Genomic DNA, 18,836 nt, shown 5'->3' with positions numbered 1-18,836 from the left:
TTTCACATCATGTTAATCCCATCCCCACCTGGAAAGGATCTGTGGCCTTGGAAGAGCTGTTACACCATGCAGGACCTGGACACTCATTAAGTTTAATCCATTTCCGTGCCATGTAAATGAAAAAAAAAGTGTCTGCACACACATCTGATTCAATTGCCTTGTCCCTCTTCCACCCATGCTCCAAAGGCAGCACAAAGCTGTTCCCTATTCCCCTGGGCTGTGGTGAACACAGTGATGGGAGTTCCTGAAGGGAAAGTTCTGCCAGTGCAGCTGAGCTGCCCAGGACTTAGCCCAATTCACAGCATCCTAATGGGAACATCCCCAAGGAGACCCCACCTTCTCTGAGATCACTTCCAGTTGCCCATGGATCTTGGTGCAGCAGCAGGAACAAAGCACAGCCAACAAGGCTGGAAATAAGATTTGCCTGCTGAAGTCTGCAGGATTAGGGAGGGAACCTAAGGCAAAGCAGCCAAGCCTTGGCCCTTTTGTTTATCACCTTCGAGCAGAACTGTTTATGTTCATGACTAATACTGGGTCATTCCTGGAACATGTGAACATGCTGACAACATTTATGTCACAACTGTAATGCATTTAATAAGCATCTCGTTTGAATTATTAATGTACAGATCCCCCCCCCCCCAAAGTATTTTTTTGTTATAAACCCCATAATTTATCTAAGTACAAGCTGCAAGTTCATAAATACAGCATTAAGAAGGTGGCTATTGCACAGCTGCTTTAACAAAATATCTTTTGTGGGTAAGATATATAGGCTTATTTTGAGAGGATTAAGCTGCTGGAGAGGGGCTTCTTGAGGAAGTTAGATGATGCTTAGCTGCAGCAGACAGGGAATATAATTTCACTGTTTGTCCTGCTTGTCAGTAGGAATCAGTTTGACCTGACTGTGCTGTCTGATCTGAACATCTCTTCAGCTCATTGTACACCAGAGGCAGATTTATAAAACATCTGTACAGGAATGAAGCTGGAAGTGACAGTTTGGGAGGAGAGCTGGATTAACAACTGCTGTGCCAGTAACCGAAAAGGAGGCAGTGAAAATGCCTGGCCTGAGAAGGCTGGTGAGGGATCTTTCCCTTCCCATGGCACATGGTGACTGTTTCTGTGCCAGGCATGGCAGCAGTGACGTGGGGACACTGCTGATGTCTCACAGCCAGGCCAGCACTGCACTGGAGAGCTGGGGTAACACAGCAGGGATGCAGTGCTGCAGCCAGGGAATGCTGAGGCTTGGAGGTGTTGTGCACAGAAGTGTTTTCCATCTGCTGTAATCTATGCCCAGGGTCAGGTGGAAAAGTTGAGCCCTCTGTGAGGGCTGTTCTGGGCATCTCCAAGTGCAAAGACTGTTTGTGTGTCCCTGTGTGGGACATACACAGGCAAAGTACAAAAAATATCTGCAAGAGGCATGTGAACCGTGTCCTTCTCAAGAACACTTGCTGACTGTTTATTGCTGACTGACTCTGAAAATTAAATTTGCATGAACAGCAAAAAGGAGTGTGATGGGAGGGAACTTAACCTCAAAGAAACTCAGCAGCCAACGCTCTGGATGTTTGAATTACATCTGAATCAAGCTCTTGATTAAATTTTAGCAATGTCAAAAGCTCAAAGCAGCAATTTTAATTGATGTCACTCTTTCTTCCCCCCTCATGTTGCTAAATTATCTGTTGCAATGTGCAGTGCATCCATGTCGCTACATTAAATTTGCACGCAAAGAGGGGAGATTAGGCAATAAAGCCACAGGACAAACAGCGTGGAGTCAGGCATATCTCCTTGGCTTCATTCACTATTGGGTGTTTTTAAAAAGTATTTCCAAATCTGAGTAAAACTGATTCCAGATGTGTTCATTTGAAGGCTATAAAAATCACGCTAGCACCAAGATTTATCTGAATTCTGCATGGTACCTGAAGAGATAACTAGTCCCATCTTAAAAACAGAAGTGCTATAAACAATAAAAAGGCCACAGGCAAAGGTTTTAGTGCTTCAATCCCATTAGCATCCTTTCTTCCCACGTATTTCAGACTAATGTAGTTGGAGAATTCCTCTGAGGCTGCAGCACACTGGACCAGAGGGGCCTGGTAGGACGTGGGTCGCTTGTCGGGGCTGTCGGGGCTGGAGCCGTCCGTGGGGCGCTCCCCGATGTAGAGGAGGCTGCGCTCCTGCGTGTCCTGCTCCGTTTTGAACAGTTCGTACTCGGTGTGGGGCAGCTTGATGCCCAAAGCCAAGCATCCGTTCGTGGGAGTTATATCCTGCTCCACCCCGGCTCTCCAGGAGCCCGCCAGCCCGCAGCTTCCCGGTTCCGAGGAGTTGAGCATCACCACGGTCACCTGGTCCATCGGCGTCACCCGAGCCTGGGTGACTTTAAACGCCAGCTCGGTGCCGCCCCGCACCTTGGAGGAGGGGATGCCCTGAGTGTAGTGCCCGGAGGCGTAGATGGTGAACGTGGGCTGCCGGCAGAGCGGGTCGGAGTAGTGATAGTAATGCCCTTGCCAGGTGTGGTTGTCGCCGTGGAATGTGAAGTACCGGGTGAGGAAGAGCACGGCCGGGCGGACCTCGCAGTGGGTGCTGACCCAGCTGCCGCTGAGCTGCATCGGCAGCGCGGCTCTGGCGGGCAGGATCGGGGGGTGATGCTCATCGGCCCTGGAGATAATCCCACACGCCGGGCAAGGGTGCACGTGGTGCTGCAGGAGACAGAAAATAACAGTTCTGCCAACTGGGAAGCACAAAAAAAGGGGGGAAAAAAATCAACCCTTCCAGAATATTTCAAAAGATGCGACTCCCCTCGTCCACAGCAGGGTGCGGAACTGCGGGGAGCTTGGCAGAGGCTGCCGAGCAGATTAAGGGAGATAAAGCGCTGCTCTTTGCTATTCTGGTATCTGAAGGACAGCGGGCTGTGCCCTGCGGCCCTGGGGCTGATGAGGACAGCCCGAGGAGGAGCCCAGGGCAAGGGCACAGCCGCTGCCAGGACTGGGAGCGCTCCCTCGGGACACCCACGGTGTTCATCGTTTTCCATGGCGAGCTGGGTGAGGATGAGGGTGCTGGGCGGTGCCAGAACAGAACAACGCCGCATTTTTTGGGAATGAAGGAGGCTGTGGCGCCCGGCCGTGGGGAGCTCCCGCGCCTGCAGCAACGCCAGGACAGCCCAAGGTGTTCTGCCTCCTCCTCGCCCCGTTCCAGGGATGCGGGGGAGAACCGGGATGAGCCGGGAGAGAAAGGAGGGGGGTGTGGGGTTTTCCCGGCACCCAGAACGGGAGAAGAAAAGGAGCCTCTGCAGAAGGAGGCCCTGACCTTCGCTTCCCCGCCCGTGCAGAACTCTGAGACGAACCAGCCCTGCCCCTGACCCAGTGCCAGCAACTGGATTTTTTTCTTGTACTTCATATATCACAACTGATTTATTTTTAAATAAGCAGGGTTGGAACATTATGTAATTTTCTAGAACGAGAGCTAATCTTTACTGAACTGTCATAGGCAAGAAGGTTAAATAACTCAGTAGTTAACTGTAGGGTGGGTAATTTACATGCAAGTTGATTGGAGTCTACTGTAATTTAGTCATTTTCAGCTAGCTTTACTGCTACTGTCACAGTAATGAGTGCTGACAGTACACAGCACATTATGGCTAAATAATCCCAGAAGTTGGCAAATATATATGGTCTCCTTAGGCAGGAAATTCTTTGATAATGAAAGGTAATTTGGGGAGAATGGGTTTCTTTAAAACAGATATAAATTTAAGGGGAAAACAGTGATATTTTCATAAAGAGAGTTAGAAAATAATTCCTGACATAGCTGTGTAACTCACCAGCACAGGCAAATGGATGTCAGTTTACAGAAAATAAATTTTAAAAAAAATTTATAAAGGAAAGAAAAAGAAAAGGAAAAAAAATAAAAATCCTATGCCCAATAAAATTATCACTGTGGACATGGAGCCAAAACTCTTACTTGCTTAAACCAGTCGTGTGAAGTTATTTCTAGTGTATGGCAGCTTCTAATTATCGCCAAGTGGTGACATCATGTGCAGGTCCATTGGAGAGCTGTTGGCTGATTAATTACAGGGCTGCATTCAGAGAGCGAATTCAGTGTCTTTGGGTTTGGTTTTAAATTAACTTTTAAAAGTGTTTATGTTTACCATCTGGTTTTGCTCATGTATATGGTCTTGGCCCAAGATAACACAAGCTTAACCAATTTGAGAATGTTACTTTTGAGAGGGAGAGGGGTGTTGCTCAGTGATTTTTTGAAGTTCAGTTGGTGTAGTTTGAGGTGTAGGGAAATGTTGCCCCAAAATAATTTATTTTTCATTCATTTCCCTTCTATCTGGCAAAGTTCAGATAGGTTTTTTTCACCCCATCTCACTGCTCCACCATTTCTGATTTGATCAGCTTCGATTCAGATGGAAAGCTGCTTTCCCGGGAATAAACTAAGTTGCTAAAAAGCAGAAAACACAATAGAATAAAAGGCAACTGAGTCGGCTGCTCAGTTTTATGTATGTCAAAATGGAAGTCTGATTTCTGTGTAATAACATTATTGTACTGGGGGCAAGTTCCTGTGCTACTGGCGTTACACCAAGGGCTGACAAGTTAACAGCACACCCCTTGTTCCTCTCAGCCTGGAGCTCACCCCCAAGAGCAAGGAGAGGGCAGAGCAGATGAAGGGCAGGCAGATGAAGGGCACAGCAGACCGGCTCTAACAATGTGCAGCCTAAAGCCTTCACTGACTTTGGTGTGGGAAACAAGGAAACTGCATCTCCTAGGAACACACAGCCAAACAAAAGCTGTTAACTCTGGGCCTGTGTCAGTGCAGGCTTGTTTCCCACGTTGGTTTTGCTGAGCTTTCGCCCACCCTGGTCCTGTTCTCTCAGGAAGGCAGAGGGTGAACCCCACACACCCCAGAGCACCCGGGATCCCCCCCTGCAGCCCCGCACCACCTCACCCTTACAACTGAGGGGGCCAAGTGCTGCAAGTCAGGGACATTGCTGGCAAAGCCCTGATGCCATGAGGGGGCCGCACAAAGACCTCATCCTTACCAGGGCGCTCTGCATGGGGCGCTGGTAGCCGGTGGGGCGGTAGTGCAGCCTCTCCCCCCAGTCCGTGTGGATGTCCCCCAGGTACAGCTCCTCCACCAGCCTGCTCCCGCTCTGCTGCGGCTGCAGCAGGGGCTGGAAGTGCCTCTCCACCCGCACCAGGCTCAGCTCGTGCATGGCGAAGCCCAGCGCCGCGGTGCAGTCGCGCTCTGTCCTGGCGCTCAGCACCTCGTACAGGGCTCCGGGCGCCCAGGAGCGCCCCGGGGGCAGGAATCCTCCGCAGCCCTCGCCAGAGGTCTGGTTGATCCAGGAGGCCACTTCCCGCATGGCCTTCTGGCTGTGGAACACGATGCCCACTTTGTGCAGGTGGTAGTCGGCCTCGGTGGCCCCGCGGGTGATCCAGGAGGCCTGGCGCAGCCGGAGCTTGCCCTTGATGACCAGCGAGTAGGAGGGGTCACGGCAGGACGGGTCCCAGTAGTAGAACTGGAGAGCCTTGAAGAGCCGGTTGGTGTAGAAGAGGTAGGATCGGGTCAGGAACTCGGGTCCCGGCCGTACCTCGCACCTGTGGGGGAGGCAGAGCTGAGCCACAGAAGAACGGGGAGAAATAAATCCCTCCCAGGGTCAGCAGGGGTGGGAGCAGCTTCCCAGGCAAAAGCCTCCTACACAAGGGTGGTGGCCACCCTTGGGTGGTTTTACAGTCTGGGCATCTGCTACTGGAACCTGAAAGTAATGGACAGAGGATCTGACACTTCAGGCACGTCCACAGGGAGGAGTGCATGGGGTAGTGGGGATCCAGGCTGCTCTGCCTGTTAGAGCTGCACCCTGATGAGGAAGAAGCAGGAGGCTCTAGGGACACCCTGGGAGTCCCAGCCCTCCTCCAAATGGGAATGAGGGCTTGAGGAAGGGGAGAAGGAAACTCTCTTCTTGCTGCCTGGCAGTTTGCTGTACTGGGGGTGGGCAGGAGCTGCGCTGAGGGGCTGGGGCCTCTGCGGGTCCATTCCGAGGTCCTCTGAGGATGCATCCCCAGTTGATGAGGGTGCCTTCCCAGGAGAACGAGGTGGCTTTTCCAGGGTGTTAAGGATGCGTTCCCAGAGACCTGGGGCACATTGAGATGGATATTCCTTCCCAGGATATGGCGTGTCTTCCCCATGGTTTTAGGGGTGCTTTGTCAGAGGAGAGGGGCACGTTCCTGGGGTCTGGGGGTGCCTTCCCAGGGTTTTGGGTGCCTTACCCGGGGTCTGGGGGTGCCTTACCCAGTGGAGACCCAGCGCCCCTCCAGGCGGGGCGGCAGCCGCGCGGCGATCCCGGCGCTGTCCTGCAGGTGGCGCAGCTGCTGGCGGCAGCGCGGCTCCGCGGCCACGCAGGCTGCGGGACACGGGGGAAAGGGTCAGTGGGGTCAGTGGGACACGGGGGAAAGGGTCAGTGGGGTCAGTGGGACAGGGGGAAAGGGTCAGTGGGACACGGGGGAAAGGGTCAGTGGGGTCAGTAGGACACGGGGGAAAGGGTCAGTGGGGTCAGTGGGACACGGGGAAAGGGTCAGTGGGACACGGGGGAAAGGGTCAGTGGGACACGGGGGAAAGGGTCAGTGGGGTCAGTAGGACACGGGGGAAAGGGTCAGTGGGGTCAGTGGGACACGGGGGAAAGGGCCAGTGGGGTCAGTGGGACACGGGGGAGTGGGGTCAGAGGGACACGGGGCAGAGTGGAGCCGAACCCCCCGACAGCCGAGCCCCCCGCAGATTTGAACAGATCCCAGGCAGGCTCGCTCAGCAGCACACTCTTAGCTAAGGACACAGGGGGTTTTATTTCACTCAAGTTTTCCGACCTGAGTTTCATCTGAATCCAACTGGTTTTTAGATGAAATCTTCAAATAAAACCAAGTGCTCTTTGTTCGTGTTCTCCCCCCCTCGTGCTATTGTTGAGGCAGTGGCTGGAACGGGGAATTACAGCCTGGGAACGCTGGCCTCGCCTGTCGCCCGCGGTAAGGACAGTAATTCTGTCACTTACCTCATTTCCCATAACAACGGATGTTATTGGCTTAGGGAATGTGTGAACACTCAGCTAAATCCTGAAGACCGTTGCATGCACACACACACATGTACATATATTCCTGTACATTATTCATTCTTTACTTAAGCACTCTGTGGCACTCACTGCAGGCTTGCTTCTCCAAGAAACTTGGGACTTCCCTCTTCATAGCACCATGGAATGAGCTCTCAGTGAAGCTCCTCCTGAAACCCCCCTGGTTCTCTGGTACAACTGCCCCTGGTCCCAGTGGAGCTCAGCCCAGCCAGGCCTTTAGGAGCCCAGGTGGGGTTCGTTTGCACCAGTTTACTTTGCGTTTTACCCAGGAGCGTGCTGGACATTTTAAAGCCAACTTTTATTCACTCCATACCAATGTTAGGACACAGATTGCTTTCCAGCTTGCCCATCAGCTGGAACAAAAGATCCAACACATATGTGTCGCCTTCCTACAGAATGAGGATGTGAAGGGTTTGCACACCCCGTGCTTCAGTCAAGGAGATGAAGACACAGAGCCACAATATACAAGCTCTGGACCAAGCCAAGTGGGAATTTGGTAATTAAATGCCTGCTGTGCAAGTCAGAGGCTCCTAGAGAGGGAGTCTCACTAAATCCCCTCTAAAAGGAGAGGGATTCCCACTCAATAACTTCAGACTTCAATGCACAAGTTCAGTCACTTCACTAAGGTGCTGCCATTTGTGAAGGTTTTAGAGATCACTTGAAATGTATTTGTGTAGACTTGAGCACACAAAGCTTGAAGTACCATAAAGTGAATAAATACATGAAAAGGAAAGTCCCCAGTGAAGCAGGAGAGCAGAACTCAAAGGCCAGGGAAATCAGCCTTGCATTTTCTGGTACCTTGGCCTGCACTGGAGTGCATGAAACAGCTGAAGGAGATATTGTTAGAGTTCAGGGCTCTTTTGGGCGCAGACTCACAACTGCACTGTTCTTACCATCCTTAAAGGCTGGACGAGTGGGCAGGCACAGCCAACTCCTTCACAATTGCTTGCACTCACACTTTCTAAAATGCAGTTCCTGTGATTCTTCATGTGAAAATGGGAAAATACAGAATGACAAAACCCACTGCTATTAGTTAAATCTCTAATTTGGCAGCTGCAGCATGTGTGAGGCTGCCCCATGGGTGCCTATTTAGGAGAGCCATTAGGAGCTGGGGATCTGTATCCTCATCCCAGCCCTGCCATGACTTCGCTCTGTGGTGCTGTGTGCTCCCTACTCCCAGGGCTCTTCTTTTAAACTCACGTGCATAATTTGCCAAAATTCACTTGACTGGCCTAAGAGGTTTAAATACTGGAGACTCATCAGAACAAGGGCAGTCCCAACTGAAGCACACTTCAAACAAACACAAAGTTATTATCCTAGAGAATACAGTAAACTAAAAATAACTGTATTTGTATTAGAGGTAATTATGGACATAAGAGTCAGATTTGCACTTGCCCATAACCACAGAAAGACTCCAGAGGTATCAGTGCAGTCTGTAGATATAAAGAATACAGCTATAAAATATACACAATATAACCCAGTCAACTCACAAACTGAGCTCTGCGTGTGTTTATTGCAGCAGAAGCTTCAATATCTCACTGAACCCTTCGTGCTACTCTTGGCAGAAACACTAATAGTCTACATTGTTTGGGAGCAAAGACACTTTGGCAATGCAATCACTGCATTTTGACACATTCAATACAAAAGGGAATTTTTATAATCGGAATCAAACTTCATGGGAAAAAAAAAATCCTCCAGAATGTAAATATTTCACATGACAGGAATTCCTAGGGATTTTGTCTTACTTAATTGTGCACAAGACTCCAAGCTGGATGCATCCTCAAACCAAAAGCTATTGGCTTGTGTCCAAATTTTGTGGCTGCTTTTTACTCTCTCAAATACTCCAGCTCCACCAGATCCAAACATCCTTTCAGGCTGGAAAAGTTCAGTCCCAGACCTAAAATCTGTAGTTAGAGCACTTCTCTATTCCAAGAGCAGCATAAAGCAGCTGTCACTCATATGTCACTCAGTTTCTCAGCCCCTGGTAAAGTGCATCAGAGCAGCTTCTCTGTTTTAAGAGAGATACAAATTAACTGCTCTTCAGAGTTCTCGGGCTGGAGGAAGGAATTATTCACATTTCATCTTCAAGACAAAAATCCTCATTCATAGGAAAATCTAAAAAAAGCCTAACTGTGATCTCTTTCCCTCTCTCGCTCTGCCATCCGTGTGTATCGATTAACCACAAGTGTTTCCAGTGAGCTCCCCAGCACAGCACTCAGACCAAACAGAGGCTTTTCCCAGTTTTCTGGTGTGTGCTGCATCCCAAAGACAGCCCAAAGCCTCGGAGCAAGAGGGCTGCACAAGCACTCAGGAGTGGTAGAGCCAACAACTGCTCATCACCACAATCAGCACAAATCGGATCAAGCCTTGAGCAAACAGCACCAGCAGCAACTGCTGACCAATTATTCCAGCCCTCATTTGTATAAACCACTTCCAGGAAAATCAGATCCATGGCATCAAGTGATAAGAAGGGCAGAACTGGAAATTCTCAAGTTCTCCCCACAGTAAATTGTTGGGAAAATTAAGGTGAAAGATTCCAAGGCAACGGCCAAGCCTGGAAATGAGAGCCTTGTGCTACACAAGTGCTGTGTGCTCCAGATGCAGAGCCACTTCTCACTTCTAAAGGAAAAAACCATCAACCAAGAGAGAAATGTTGTCATATTCCTCCTTGGAAACAAATCTTGCTTGTGCTCCCCCAAGCAGATTGACTCTGGAAAAAAGCAAAGTTGAGTCAGACATCTGCTTCCTCATAAATGGAGGAGAAATGCATATATTACAGTTTGCAACAAATTAGTTACTGTGGATCAGCTCTTCTCCAGAGCTAGATTGTTTAATCTGTTACACGTTATTGCCTCCTATGGCCAGAATTTATCATTCTCATTTATAATTCTAATGTTTCAGTTAGTCACCCATTCACAGGGATAAGATCAGGGCCTGAAGTCACGGAGCATTACACATTTCTTCATTTAGAGATGACATAAAACCTTTGATATTTTCTGAGGAATGTTCAGACTGGAAAGAAATAATAAGAAATGTATCAATATATTTTGCGTAAGTGAATTACAGTTTTCCACACAGACTCCATTAACACAGCAAAACAGTGATTCTTTAGCATTTTTCTCTCCTGAGAGCACACAGAATGGATATTGCCACTAAAGGAATAAGCATTCTTACAAAAGCAAACAAAATGGCTGTATTTAGCAAATCAATTTTTCTTGCATTTGTGTGGAGATTAAGTTTGTGGTGCCTTTAATTCACTCAGAAAAAGGCATTCCCAAGAGAACAGCTCTGTGGGAAGAGATAAATTTTATATTATAATATTATAAAGTTATAAAATTTAAATATAACCCACTGGGGATGGAAAACTGTATCACAGCAGAACCTTGCATTTTGCCTATATGCAAACTGAACACAGTTCAGGACAGGACTTAAGCACATGCTTAAGTCTAATTGGTTTCAGTGAAATTTAAGCATGTGCTTGAAATTAAGCCAGTGCATGAGCATTTTTCCTGATTAGTAATGCCTCCCTGAACTAAAGCCAGAATGTGGTCAAGTGGTTAAGGGAGGATGCCAGTGCTTTCACTGGAGCACTGTTTGGTTTCTGGAAAACTTTTCTATTATTCATCCCTTCTCTTATTTGTCTGTGAAACGGGCATATTCACCTTTACTGTTTTACCAGTCTGGTGTTCAGTTCATGATATTCATAAAATGCTCTGAATTCACTAAATGTTTCTCAGTTATGCCTTCAGGGCTGTCACAGTAACTGTATTACCCACAAACCATCATTGCAGAGCATCACCTTGAGTTTCCTCTGCACAGCTGAGCATAATCATACATGAAATCCTGCAGATCCTAAGAGGAAACTCAGCTGACTCATAAGTCCCAAGTAGCTTACGATTTTAGAGAAGTTTTCAAAACACATTTTCACCACATACTTTTAGCACAATGGTAAAGGAACTCAGACATCTCATTCCATGGTTTTAGCCTGGCTTTGTTCTAAGGCTGTGAGCACTGTCTGATCTGTCACATCCACAATTAAAATAGTGAAGGAATTGTGATGAGTTGCCTGGAGGTTTTTAAGGCACTAGAGAAGTAAACATTTTGCTCTTGGAATCATGGAATCATGTATTTTTCTTGTTAAATGTCATGTCCGGTGACAGATGACAAGATAGATGGGATTTGTGGTAGGGAAGGGGAAGGAAGGAGAAGTACCTCAAAGATCTTCCTCAGTATAAACTACATTTAAATAAAATGGCTTCTTAAAACTGCCTCTCTGGCTGTTTACCCCAAAGACAACCAAGACTAACAATATAAATGGGATTCAAAGGCTTGATCCCAGTCTGGAAAGGAGGCTGGAAAGGTGCCATCAGCACCTTATTCAGAAGATGTCCATCCCTATAAACTGACAGTAAACACTCTGTTTGAGGAAAGAAGGAGAAATGGGATAGGGGGAATCACAGAATGGTTTGGGTTGGAAGGGACCTTACAGATCATGATATTCTCAAAAGGGCTAAACTAAGCAGGACATGTAAGAGTTGGCACAGAGGACTTGTGATGACAAACCAAAACACAACAGGCAGATGTGAGTCCACCCTCCCAAGAGCTGACCTGCAGTTCATGCTCACCAAAACACCACTCTTAGGTTACACAACAGAGCTCTACTCACAACATCCTTGCTGTCCTGACAGAGACAGGAGCCATTTCACTTCATGTTCCTCCCTCTCACCCTCACATGCTGGACAGACTCCGACCAGTCCATGCTTTTTCTACAGCTAAACTGGTCAGTGTCAACAGATTTACTGGAGAACAGAGCAGCAATTCCGTGCAGCCCAACAGCCCCAGCTGGCCCAGCAACTGTGGTCAGCTCAGGGGTCACTGGCCCTTAGCTGAGAGCCTGCTGCCAGCCCTGCACTGGGCAGCCCAGCCAGGGACAGAAGAGAGGGCAAGAGGGTTGAGGACAGGGTCCTGCTGTGAGCCAGAATCTGAGAACCCACAGCATTAACACACCATGACTTGTGTTAAACTCTGATCAGTACCGCCATGTAAGTTTGGCACAGGTAAATACATAACCAAAACCCAAAAGAAAACAAAGGAAAGAAAGGTGATGTTTTTTTAACTTTTTTACTTGAGAACTGCTGAAAGTTTGAATTTCAGTTGGGTGCAATAGGTGAGACCACAGTGAGATCTCTGACTCCCTGGGTGCCTAAACAGTGAAAGGCTGGGGAGAGCACATGGGAGGAAGCATTTGTTTTCCAAAACAAAAGCAAGACAATTCAGTCCAAAGATGAACAATTCCCTGGGGGTACTATCATGACTCAGTTAAATTCTAACCAGAATTCACATTCTTACCAAATGGGAAATACTACATCTATATTCCTTAATTAAGATGAGTTGGAAACCCAACAGAAAAAAAGACAGCAAATGGATGCAAAATTAGTGCTACACTGTTTTGAATGTATAGAGCACCCATGGACATTTTGGCAATGCCCCTGAACCCCTGCACAGACACTTCAGTACTGGCTATCGTGGCCATTTTTAATAGTGATGGCTAAGCATATTTTGTTCCTGGAGTGCTTTGAAGAGCAGAACCAGTAATCAGCCATGGCTTGGCTATAAAATGTCAACCTCATTTCAAATGTCTGAATCATTCACATGGACCAAGAGTGCAGAGAGGACCACCCACCATATAATATTAACATAAATACAGCATTTACCCAGAGCAAAAGGAGCAACTGGAACTGGCGGGAGTTGAGAGTAGAACAACAAAAAATGATGAGGGGGTGGGAGGGATTGAGTTACAAAAGAAGATTAAAAGAGCAGAGTACATATAGTCTGGCTGAGCAAGATGGATATGATAACAGACTATAAATATTCACAAAGCACAAACACCAAGGAAGGGATGGAATTCCTTGCAGTGAATAAAAAGATTCTGTTGGGAGTGAATGAAGAGAGGAAAAACATGTGGCTTGTATGGCAGGGTGAACTTCTCGAGGCACAATGTAGTAGGCAATGTAAGTCCACTTGCTTGGCAGGATTTGAGGGATTGAGCAAAGCATTAGTTCAGCAGGGAACAACCCGCTCTTGGCAGGGAGTTGGCAGGATAATCTGAGTGGCCTTTCAGTCTCCCACTGCCACGGAGCTGCCCCAGTTCCCTGCTCCCACGGGGGACAGCTGCTCTCCTGTGTAAGCACATTGTTCACTGTCCTGCTCTTCAGAATCCCTGCCCAGCCTCCATGGGACTAGAAATGAGGGCTGGATGCACAAAGGCACTTAGGGATGTAGAGACCTAAGCAACTGCAATAGGTACTAAACTGCTGGACACAGCTGGGAATCCCAGCAGGTCCCTGCCATGTAAAGTACTCACTGTTGAAAATCTAAGCCCAGGAAATTAGGTTATAAACCCACTAAGGCAAGAACAATCCTTTTGTTCTCTCTTTATTTAGCACCTAACACAACAGGACTCTTGGCGCTGCTGCAAGGATACTGTTTATAATAATAAAAATAGGATCTAATAGGATCTAATATTCTGAGGTTACTTGGCCCCTGTGAAGCCAAGGATGAGAAGGGCATTCAAAAGCAGTCATAGCAGAAGGTATCCTCAGGAAAAAGCTCTGCAGAAAGGAGGGAAACTGAACCAGAGCCCACACCAGCAATACACACACGTTTAACTTAGAGTCACAAGTGACCACAGAAAAAGGTTACTTGTTCAGCTGGAGCACAGAATTAAAGTTACTCCTAACATGTGTTTTGGGGTCTGGGTGTGGTTTCTAGATAGCCTGAAATTTCAGTCTACTGTTTTGCCTGTCCACATTAGCCAAGTCTTGATGTGTTCCAGTTCTCCTAAACTCTGCCGACAGATGCTAAAATCAAAGCTGACATTCAACCTACATGCTGCATAATTTAATAACAGTACTTGTGCTACTCAAAACCAGCAAACTCTGGGAGCTTTTCTGCAGCAAAACCTTGCTGTCATTTATATTTTCATCTGTCTTTTCCAGGCAGCCTAACTGGGAAAAACGATCTTTTTTTTTTTCTCTGAAAAGCTTTAAAAATAACATGTAGTTGTGTTTTTGTATCAACAGGGGAGAACCAAGCCATAACCTGCCGTGTCCAGCACTTGTGGATTTAGTGAGAGTGTGAACAAGGTGAATCCAATTGTCTCTGTGGGGAGCTTGGTGTATACATTGATCCCAGAGTGCCAGGAGAAAGCTTTTTCCAAAGACCACAGTCTTGGAGTTAGACAAGGCCAAAATGTCACACATTTGTCAGTGTTTCTTATTAACCCAGGAGAAACCATGGGGAACTTTTTCAGTGCTTGACATACACTGAAGTTTACAGCATTATTTTCAAATCTAAACTCAAGCAAATCTCTTCAAGCACTCTGTGGTGAGACTTCTGTTGATTTATGTCCCCTCACACCAGCTGTACGTAGAGGCTGCACCAATCCAAATATCTAACAGTGCCACAGGACCTGGGCTTCTTTGCAGCATTCAGTTTCAGCTGAATTCAAACCATGATGATTCAATAAACTATTCACTGAAAATGAGAAAACACTACCATGAAAACTACAATTATCACACCATCACCCTGCTAAACTCAAAAATAATGGTGGATTTCAACCCTCTTATCACTTAACACCTTGAAGCTCCGGCATTTCAAATAGATATCAGAGCTTCTTTTCTAAGACACAGAAACAGAACTTTTCTAATTCTGCATTTTAAACCACGAGACCTTTTAACTCCTTAAAGGAAAAAAAACAACCCACAGAGACTGCAGCTCACTAACCCCTCAGATCTTACACAACTTCAAATGGGAAGAAAAGGAGCTGTTCTACGAATCATTTTCAGTTTCTGGCAGCACTCTTAACCTACAAAAGAAGGGTTACACATTCAAATTCTCACGTTCTCATTGTCAGTTTCTTGGGATTATTATATCTGAGATACAGCATCTTAAAATCAGGAAGTTTATCTTCTTTCATACCTTTATCTTCCTCAGCAAATGAGTAAGAAAATCAAAGCACTTGTGTAAGAGCATTGTATAGGTGCTTCCTAATTTTGAGGTTGATTTTAGCAGATTGTATCTCACCCATGAAAGCATTGTCTTTAAAGATGACATATGCTCTGTTGTGGGGAAATTCAGGATCCCACTGAAAGCAAAACCTCTTTCCAAACTTTGTTCTGCCAGATGCAGCCTCCCTTAGCATTGGATTCTAGCTTTGGTTTTCTTCACAGCAATTTCTGGCTTTTGAAAATCTCCTTACTCAACAATTTGTGCTTGTGGGGAAAATATAGAAACCACACAGTATTTTTTTCACTGTGCTTTTTTTACATCTCAGCCCTGTTTTTATCTATATTCATATACTTTGAAACGTGCCTAACCCTATAATTACTGAATGAACAAATAGAGTTATATCACACGATCCAGCATAGCACATTAGCTGTTGATTTTTTTTGGCCAGCTTGAGAAATGAAGAATAATAACCACCAACTTGGTAAAAAAAAATTAGCTAAGTAAACATTACCCAAATAAATATTTGAACTAAAGACAATGCTGTTGGTTTAATAGTAAAAACAGACATTTTTGTGTAAATAGATACACATCTCTAATGCAGAATGTTCTATCACTTATGGGATTCTCTTGCTAATCTCTTAACTGAATTAAACTGGTGATCTTATCTTACCTCAACACTGTCACTTTCAAACTTAAAACTAAACACTGAGAGCAAGAGTAGATCTTTTATGTTAAAACCATGTAGGAGAAGCTACACCTGAAAAATATCAGTGTGGTGTTATTGGAATGTACAGACTTTAATGAAAGCTTAGGTAAAACTCAGCAAGTCTCTGGGGACATTTCCAGGAATGAGTGATTCTTTTCTGGAGGAGACTCCAAAGTCAGATCCAGTTACCTAACTAAAGTGGTTTTTCAACTAATTATGCACTGGTGTCATGCTCATGCTAATGTTCAGCTTTATGCAAAATGCAGAACACTAGTCTTGCTCACAGTGAGCAAAGCTTGCTTTGATTTTAATGAGTTCTGGGTCTGATTTAGGTATTTAAACATTTACTTTGAGGTTCAGTTTCCATTCTTACTGAAATCAGTGGGAATTCTGTCACTGACATCAGATGCAAGAAGCAAAGATCTTAGCTTAGACTGGACTAAGAGAAACTGCATGATAATTTAAGAAAGAGTTATTCTAATTGGACTTCAGTGAGTAAACTTACATAATGCAGTATAACAGATCCCCGAGCAGAGCAAGTCGAGCTAATAATATACTTAGAGCATTCGTATTCCTCAGCTTTATTTTGCACGACAAAGATCCCACGTAAGGAGAACAGGAAAGTGACTCTACACAAGTGCTCTGCTCAGAGATTTCTTTCTGTCGTCTGGTCCTTTACACTTAATAAAAGTAATGTCCAATAGCTGTCACTACACGGTTCTTTTGCCTTGATCACTAAGCCCTGAGCTGGAGAGGCAAGCCAGGGTGGTATTTGCTGCCCAAAACAGATGAGTGAACTAAGTGAAAGAAAGAGCAGTAGGAACCAAGTGCCAGGACTTTCAGTGTCCAGACTGCATGGGGCCCTCAGGGACATCCTCCTAACCCTTCCTTTCACCTGTCCCTTCTGTTCAGGAATCTCAACCAAGGGTCTCCTCTGCATTTCCTAGGAAAATACTGTCTGAGGATGGAGGAGTCTCCCTCAGACTCTGCTCCTTGTTGTAAACAGAAATAATTGTGTATTTTTTTTTCACAGCACAGTTGTCTTTGTTCTTCCATATGGTCTCTTTAAGCCAGAACCTTTTCTTCTGAAACTGCTCCAAGAACCGTGGGGTTGAAAGATTCTTTTCTGAAAGGGAGTCACAGAGATGCAGCTTGCTCTGCTCTGGGAGTCTGTCTGCACAGCTGGGGCTCAGTGTCATGTCCCTGGAGCAGGAGGCTACTTGGGAGGTTGTCCCTTGCCAGGGCAGGTGCTGGATCCTCCCAGGGAGAATTCCCAACTCCAGTGCAAACCACCTCTAAGCCCTTCCTGCAGCTAAACTCTGCTCGATGCGCCACACTCGGGACAGGAGCAAGTTGCGGTGGCAAGGGGGATGCCCTACTGCCTCTGAGGAGGGGGCAGCGACCCCAACCACTCCGGGAGCCTCGGGTGGGAGTCACAGGCTGAGCCCCGGCCCAGAAAACCTCCCTGGGCAGCTCAGCACCGGAGCACCAGTGACTGTATCTCACCCTTGTATCTCACCCGGAGATGCCCTTCTGGCATCTCTGCACAGCGCTCACTCGGAAAAGGCTTCAGCGGTTTTTCTCCCGGTCCCACAGTTCGGGGGGCAGCAACCCGGGGCTCCGGGGTCCGTCCGGGGCGCTCCCCTCCCGTCTGTGCCCCGGCGAGCGGCGGTGGAGCTGCAGAGCTCCCGGCACCCCGCAGCCGCACGGAGGGGACACCCTGCCCGGGCCGGGAAGGCACCGAGGGTGACCCGGGCAGGGAGCGGCGAGCGGCTGCTCCGGGCGCCAGGTGCCTCCTGCCCGGGCGGGGGCAGCCGGGATCCCCGTCCCGACGCCGGCCCCACCGAGACCCGCCGTCCTGGTCCTCTCGCCCCCTCCTCGCCGCTTCTTTGCACCCTCTTCGCACTCCCCTCGCATTTTCCTGCATCCTCCTCCCCAGTGCGCTGCGCTCTCCTCGCACACTCCTTGCACACTCCTCGCTGAACCTCTGCACTCCCCATGAAGTCAGTCCCGCTGCACTCCTTGCACCCTCCTGCCCCCTCACCGTGCCCGGTGGGTGAGGGAGGTGACGGGGACCCTCATGAGAGTACAACCCCGTCTCCGTCACCCGCTCGCCCTCCCGTCCTGTCGCCGCGGGACGGCACCGCGGTGTCACCTACCTAGGAGCAGCCCTGCGAGCCACCAGCCCCGGAGCATTGTGCCCGCTGTGTGTCCCGGCCAGAGGCGCGCTCGCCGCCGGTGCCCGCGGAGCTCAGCGGGGCGCGGCGCCCGGCGGCGCAGCCATGGGCCCGCGGCCGCGGCACCCCGGCTTCAGCCCGCAGGCGTCCTGCTCAGCCCGAGCCTTGCGAAGGGATAAGGTGGGGCGAAAAAAGAAAAGTATATATTTTAAAATAAAGCACCGCAGCCCACCCCGCCTTCGCCGCGGAGCGCGTCCCCCCGGCTGCTGATGGCTTTAATGGAGCTTGGCAGCCACAGGTTCCCGCTGCCAGAAGAGGTGGAGACTCCGCCGCCTGCGCCCCACATGCGGCCGCGCACCGCACACGCGGGGGAGGAGGAGGAGGAGGAGGAGGAGGAGGAGAAGAAGGAGAAGGGGGAGGAGGAGGAGGGGGAGGGCAGCCAGGGTCCGGCACCCCAGAGCGAGGTCGGCACCGGGTCTCCCTCAGGGAGCGGCCCCGCCTCACCCCACCTGCGGCGGTGGGGCTGCCCTGGCCCCCGAGGCCTTGGAGGCTGCTGGGGGCTAGGGCCAGGTCTGCGCTGTGGGACGCCATGAGGGGATAGTCCCTTTGTGCCTGAGCCATGAGAGGATCGTCTCGTCATGCCCATGCCATGAGGGGATCATTCCTCCATCCCCAACCCATGAGATGATCATCTTGTCTTCCCCGCGCCATGAGGGGATCATCCCCATGCCATGAGGGGATCATCGTCTATCCCCATGCCATGAGGGAATCATCCCCATGCCATGAGGGGATCATCCCTCTATCCCCAGGCCATGAGGGGATTGTCCCCACATCCCCACAGCCT

At 48.4% G+C, this 18,836-nt stretch overlaps 1 protein-coding gene across 1 annotated transcript; it reads right to left on the bottom strand.

Moving 5' to 3' along the window:
* Positions 1-1,922: 1,922 nt before the first annotated feature.
* On the bottom strand, positions 1,923-18,583 carry APCDD1L (APC down-regulated 1 like). The gene is made up of 5 exons (XM_062504968.1): positions 18,497-18,583; positions 17,322-17,970; positions 6,274-6,385; positions 5,024-5,582; positions 1,923-2,687 (listed from the first exon to the last, which is right to left on the bottom strand). Exons 1-5 carry the CDS (start codon positions 18,581-18,583, stop codon positions 1,923-1,925), a joined length of 2,172 nt encoding a protein of 723 aa, XP_062360952.1.
* Between the last annotated feature and the right edge of the window lie 253 nt (positions 18,584-18,836).

This window comes from Cinclus cinclus, chromosome 18 (genome assembly GCF_963662255.1).
Source record: "Cinclus cinclus chromosome 18, bCinCin1.1, whole genome shotgun sequence".
Lineage (NCBI taxonomy): Eukaryota > Metazoa > Chordata > Aves > Passeriformes > Cinclidae > Cinclus > Cinclus cinclus.
The sequence above is the reverse complement of the archived record's forward strand: the minus strand, read 5'-3'. Positions and strand labels throughout refer to the sequence as shown.

Coding starts and splice junctions, on each gene's coding strand:
- APCDD1L (XM_062504968.1), bottom strand. CDS start 18,583: ATGGCGTCCCACAGCGCAGACCTGGCCCTAGCCCCCAGCAGCCTCCAA. Junction 6,386..17,321: donor TCTCCGGGTGAGATACAAGG/GTGAGATACAGT, acceptor CGTGTCCCGCAG/CCTGCGTGGCCGCGGAGCCG. Junction 5,583..6,273: donor GGGCGCTGGGTCTCCACTGG/GTAAGGCACCCC, acceptor CCTCCCCCACAG/GTGCGAGGTACGGCCGGGAC.